The sequence below is a fragment of the Dasypus novemcinctus genome, chromosome 5, assembly GCF_030445035.2.
Source record: "Dasypus novemcinctus isolate mDasNov1 chromosome 5, mDasNov1.1.hap2, whole genome shotgun sequence".
Taxonomy (NCBI): Eukaryota; Metazoa; Chordata; class Mammalia; order Cingulata; family Dasypodidae; genus Dasypus; species Dasypus novemcinctus.
In genome coordinates this window covers 166,059,095-166,065,094 of record NC_080677.1, presented here as the reverse complement: position 1 = coordinate 166,065,094, position 6,000 = coordinate 166,059,095, and the positions used below count along the sequence as shown (strand labels likewise).

Below are 6,000 nucleotides of genomic sequence, written 5' to 3'. Positions count from 1 at the left end.
GCGATAAATGCTGCCGCTTAGGTGACAATGGGCGACGCCAGCTGGGTTCCAGGCTGTACGCCCACCAGCTTTTCGTTTACTGAACACACGTTTTCAGGCTCCAACCTGACCTTGCTCACCGGACTCTCCGATGAGTGAGGCCCAAAGGCTGCCTCGGAACTGCCTGGTGGTGGAGAGAGTCCGTGTCATCATGCGGGAAGTGATGCTGACACAGCCACCGCATTTGGACATTTAACTCAAGCTTTACTTGCCCTGTGGCTGTAAATCCACGTATCCTCAGAAATGCTTTTGTGAGGCTGTTTGGATATTTTGAGGGCTCTTAAAGACTGATTAAAGATAAAACTGTCCTGATTGAAAGCGGATACGCCTATGATTAAATCTGCCCTAAGCAGTCAAGCCGATGCCCTGGGTCACGCTAAGTCCCATCTGCCCCCAGAGGTCCTCTTGCAGTGATTCCTGAACCCAGCAGTTTTGTGCTGAGTGACCTCCGAGGGCCCGCAGACGAGCCCACAATGCCAGGGGGGCTGGAGGGGGCCACCCTGTCTGTCCCTCCAGCAGCCACAACCGAAGCTGACTCAGACACCAGGGAGTGGATGCTAAGGGGCATCTCGGGCCACCTGCCGGCTGAGCGTGCTGGGGTGGGTGTGAGGCTCCCTGCCCACGCGGGGCTTACAGTCTAGGCTAGAGCCGACTGAGGACAGCCCTGAGAGCTAAGCGCTCTCAGAAAAAACCGAAACAAAACCCGGCAGTCTGGTGAAATGAATAGGCCTAGAATAGACCAGAGCTAAAAGAGACCACAACACCAAACCTTCAAATCCAAGTTCTTTCCCATTTTCAATCATATATACACACGCACTCACCCAAAAGCACTGCTGATGGTTAAAAATGAAAAAAATTATATCTCCCCAGGGCACTGGGGAGGCCGCCCCACAGCCGCCAGGCAGCCTGAGCCCCCACCCCCCTCCCCCTTGCTGGCCACTGCCCTTCCCCCTCCCCCTGCTCTCCCCCCACAGCCTCCCAGCTTCTCGGTCCATCGCTTTTCAAATCGGCACTTGTCCTGGGTGGTACTGCAGGGACAGATGCTGGACAATGTATGTCCTGCCATGGCCCACTAGGTGGACTGGGGGAGAGTGTGCACTACAATGTAGACCACTGTTCACGTGGTGCAGCAGTGCTCCAAAATGTAGTCACCAAATGTGATGAATGTCCATGATGATGAAAGAGGTTGTTGATGTGGGAGGAGTGGGGTGGGGTGGGGTGGGGGGTATATGGGAACCTCTTATGTTTTTTGAATGTCACATTTTTAAAAAACAAAGAGAAAAAAAATTACAAATCAATGCTTCAATTTAGCATTCAGTAAAATTTAAAACAAAAGGGAAATTTTAGCACTGGAGATTAGGAAAGTCCATGGGACTTTGGAATTGCCTGATTGGCGGGTTTCAAACCTGGTCAAACCAGTGTACGCTGGCTGTGAGTTGAAAATGGCCGTGTCCACCTTTCAGAAGGACAAGGACCGTATCCCGTAATAATTTAATAGCTCTGGAGGAACCTAAAAGGCCGCTGGAGCCTGTGCCGCGCATCGCTGCGTGTAAAACACGACACCCCACCCCTGGGTGCCGGGAGCGCTGGGTGCCGGGAGCGCTGAGTGCCGGGAGCGCTGGGTGCCGGGAGCTCCGGGTGGGGGAGCGCCGGGTGCCGGGAGCGCCGGGTGCCGGGAGCGCTGGGTGCCGGGAGCGCCGGGTGCCGGGAGCGCCGGCTCCTCCGGGGCACCCGCCGCCCTGCAGTGCCCCGAGACGGGGTGCCGCCCTGGTGTGGAAGCGGGTTTTATGGGGATACCTGTCTGGAAGGTTCTAAAGGAGGCATTCTTGCTGGGACAACCCTTATCAAGAGGCCACGACCCGGCCTCACTGCGCGCCCTGGAAAGTGCTCACGTTGTCCACGTGTGACACCTCGGCTCAGGCACCCTGGAGCAGGCGACCAACCCCGAGGGGCGCAGGGCCGCCCGGCAGGCGGGCAGCGATGGCGCCGGCCAGGGCTCACCCACGGGGCCTCGAGCTCGCGCTCCGCGGGGCAGCCGCCGCCCCGGGCCAAGCCCCGCTCTCGCCGCGCCCCCCGCCCGGCGCCGCAGCCCCGGGGCCCCGCGCTCCGCCCGCCGCGCCTCGCCCCGCCCGCCGCCCTCCCCGGGCCCTCCCCGGCCGCCCCGCCCCGCCGCCCCGCGCCCGCCGCCCGCCTCCCCGGGGCCGGCCCGTCCCGCGCCCGGAGCGCCCCGCAGCGCCGCGCGGACGCCGGGGACAGCGGGGCCGCCAGGGCCCAGGGCGGGCGGCGAGGAGCCCGGAGGACGCCGCCGGGGGCGCGGGGGGCCTGCCTCGGCCGGCCCCCGCCCATGGTCCACAACGACATGTCGCGGTCGCCGCTCCCGGCGGCGGCGCACGAGGCGCCCACGGAGCTGCTGGAGCCCGCGGGGGCGCCCGCGGCGGCGGCGCAGGTAGCGGGAGCGCGGGACCCCGACCCCTGCGTGAGCGCGGCGCGCCCCTCGCCCCCGCGGTCTCCGGGCCCCTGCGCCCCCCACTCGCCGCGTCTCCCCGCGTTCCTCCCCGTCCCTTGGCGCCCCCCGCGCTCCCCACGGCCCCCAGGGGCCCTCCGCTTCCCCTCGCGCCCCACGTCCCCCGCACCCCGTGTCCCCGCCGCTCCTCTCCGGCCGCGGCCGGGCCCCTCGCGCCCCTCGTGCTCCCCAACCCCGCAGCGGAAAGCGGGGCGGCGGCGGGGTCAGTCCCGCGAGCGCGTGGGCGGCGGTGACCGGGGGCGCGGGACCTGCCCGGGATCTGGGGTGGGGCGGGCGGGGGCCGCGGGCTGCGCGGGGGTGCGGGCGGGGGTGCGCCCTGGCCCCTCCCGGGGCGGCCCGGCCCCGCCGCCCTGGCGCCCGCGCCCTCCCGCCCGGCCCCGCGCCCCCCGCGGGCCCGCAGCCCTCCTGCCCCAGGCCGGGAGGAGAAGGCCGGTGGGGCCGGGAAAGTTTCTCTCCCCCCGCGCCCTGAAACGTGAGCCATCGCCGGCAGCCTCGAGACCGCCCGCCTCTGGTGAGCGCTCGTGGTTTCTGGAAAAACTCGGGTTTGCTGCTCTTTGTGCAACCGGAGATGTCAGTGCAGGCGCCGCCGGAGGTGAGGTGGCTTCCAGGTGACTTCGGCCGGTACGGTTTGGATTACCGTCGCCTCCGGGTCTCAGCCCTAAGGAGGCCCCTAACTTTTGTCCTGGAGGGAGATGAACTGAGACCCCGTGGCTGCGGGCTTAGGTGGGAAGAGCTCAGGGCTAAGTTTCAAGTTCCCTGTAGGAGAAATGTCCCTACACGGTAGTGGGCGGTCTATGTCAAGGTGAACTCAGGGAGAGCTCCTGGGCAGGGAAGGGGGCGCTTTCGTCGCTGTCCCGCCATCTGGGGACAGGTGGTGGAAATTGCTCGGCTCTTAGCACGTGGCCGTGGTAGAGGCCCGGGTGGCAGAGAAGACAAGCTTTATTCAACTTTCTTTCATCACTAGGAAATAAACATGTTAACTTAAAACCCAGCGCAGATGTGGAAACCAAGCACTCGATGGGCAGAAACCTGTCTCACCCCCGGCAGTGGAACAGCCCGCGCAGGTCTGGCCCCTTGGCTTCCCAGCAGAGTCAGCGCTGCCCCTCCCGCCGAGTCCCCCCGGCCAGCCCCGCGGAGGGCCCCGAGGTCCCAGCGCCGCCTCTCGCTGGCCCTGGGCTCCTGATTTTATCAAGGTGCTTGTCAGGCTGGATGAAAATGGCAAATGGGCGTTGGACCTTGTCCCTCCCTCACGAAGGGCTTGGAGGGACAGAGGGATTTTACACCCCCGTTTCTCTTTGATCTTCCTGGAGGGATTTTTAACGTTTTTGTTCTTGTGATAAAAATAGAGTCCTTGAATTCCTGGAGATCAAAGTTGGGGATAACGTAGGCATGGCTGCTTTCCCATAGGACAGACAAATTTGCTTAGTGATTTGCATAATTAAATATAAGCCAACAAATATTTATTGTGCAGCTGAGGTAGAAAGGAGTCAAATGGATGAAGACAAAACTGCCTCCAAAGAACTTGCGTTCTGGTAACTGCCAATGTGACAGCTTTGTAACCGCTGTGGGGTATGGGCTATAAAGGAGCCAAAATCCCCAATAGTCTATTTGGAGTAATCTGTGAGGGCTTCCTGCAAAAGGTGGCATTTGAGATTCGAAATTGGAAAGCTGGGTCAGATTTCAAGAGACTGTCAGAGCGGTGTTGGTGCCAGACACGCAGTGAGACGTGCCGTGGGTGCTTTAGGAGCTGGAGTTGGAGATTGGGGCCAGGCGATTTGGGGCCACAACGTGGAGAATGGAGCAGGAACCTCCACGGAAACCACACAGTGGCTCCCCGGAAGAGGCGCCTGGGAGTGTTTTGTGGGGGGGCTGCGGCCCCCGGGTGCAGAGGAGGAGGGGCTGAGAGGAGAGCGAGGGCACACTCGGCCGAGAGCCACCGAGGCCTAAATGAAGGGCCTGCGGTTCTGAGCCCTGAGGACGTCAACGGCTCCGAGCACGGACCTGGCCTGTGATTGTGCAGGGACCAGACAGGGGGGAACCAGGAGAGAGGATTCCACAGCGGGTGGGGCGTCGCCCTCCCCTGCACCGGCCCCCGCTCCCCGCTGCGCCCCCCATCCAGGAGAGCACTTTGCTCGCCTGCGCTCCTGTTGCACCATCATCTGCGGGGAGCCTCCCTGTCACCGTGCACCTCGAGAGCCGTGCCGTGCCGGCCGTGCGGGAGCCTCCCTCTGCTGGGCAGGCGGAGACCCCCAGGAAGGAGAGGACCCCCGGGAAGGAGCCCCCTCTGGGCCCCCAGCAAGGGAGCTTCTCACCTGCACCTGCCCCTCTGCGGCCGCTGGCGCTAACTTTCCCTTCCACCTCTGGACTCTGTGGCAAGTTCTGCAGGAGCAAAGTGAGAGATACAGACCCGCAGAAAACCCCTGCGCGGTAACCCGGCCAGCGCGGTGCCCCCACGGCTCCCGCAGCCCGCGCTCACGAGCAGTGAGGGAGCGCCAGCCGCCACCTCAGCGCCAGCGCAGGGAGCTCAGGCTTCAGCAGGTCTCCTGCTGCTTTGGCAAGGACAACGTGGGACGCCCCGGGCAGGAGCCCTTCCTCGGAGCGCTGCGTGTCCACCCAGGAGCCACTGGCTGCCGAGCGCTGGAGACGCCGCTGGGCCCAGCGGAGATGTGCTGAGTGCGGGACACATGCCCCACTCCCAACCTTCAGGCAGGGGAAAGGAAGTAGAGCAAGCCGCTGGTCAACGTCCTGCTGCTTCCGTTTCGAGATGATGACGTTTGGGATAGAAGGGGCTTCACCAAGTTCTTTATCACGGCTCGTCTCGCCTGCTGCTTTGCACCTGGGGGGTGGCCCTGGCCCTCGGCCTGCCCCCTGGCTCAGCCGGGCACCGCGCTCTGCAGGACGGGGCTGGGACTGGGCCTGGGGTCATGGTGCAGCCTGGGGGGCCTGGGAGTGGCCAGAGTGCCGAGGCCGCAGGTGCAGGAGGATGCACGGGGTGGGGGTGGGGGTTGCTTGGGCAGCCGCAGGGCCCGGGTCACACCTGAGAAGGAGCAGGCCATCTCCAGAGACCTGTTTGTTTTGCTCCTAGCAACGGATCCCCGCTGAGCCCACGCCAGCTGCCAGCACGTTGGCGCAGCGCGGCCTGATAACACACCAGCATGTTGGCGCGGCATGGCCTGGTAACACGCCAGCGCGTTGGCACGGCACGGCCTGGTAACACACCAGCACAGCGCAGCGCGACCTGGTAACACGCCAGCATGTTGGTGCGGTGCGGTCTGGTAACACGCCAGCACGGTGCAGCACGACCTGGTAACATGCCAGCATGTTGGCGTGGCGCGGCCTGGTAACGCGCCAGCACGTTGGCACGGCGCGGCCTGGTAACACGCCAGCACATTGGCGCGGCGTGGCCTGGTAACGCACCAGCAGGTTGATGCAGCATG

General features: G+C 64.1%; 1 protein-coding gene across 2 annotated transcripts in view; it reads left to right on the top strand.

Annotated features, from left to right (window-relative positions):
- The first annotated feature begins 2,285 nt into the window (after positions 1 to 2,285).
- Positions 2,286 to 6,000, top strand: part of CACNB2 (calcium voltage-gated channel auxiliary subunit beta 2) — a 290,686-nt gene continuing 286,971 nt past the window's right edge. Inside the window, exon 1 of one of the 2 annotated variants that reach the window (XM_058297892.2) lies at positions 2,286 to 2,485. In XM_058297892.2, coding sequence (XP_058153875.1) covers positions 2,384 to 2,485 — 102 coding nt within the window. In that variant the 5' untranslated portion in view covers positions 2,286 to 2,383. The remainder of the gene's footprint in view (positions 2,486 to 6,000) is intronic. The other variant, XM_058297891.2, reaches the window with a different exon arrangement.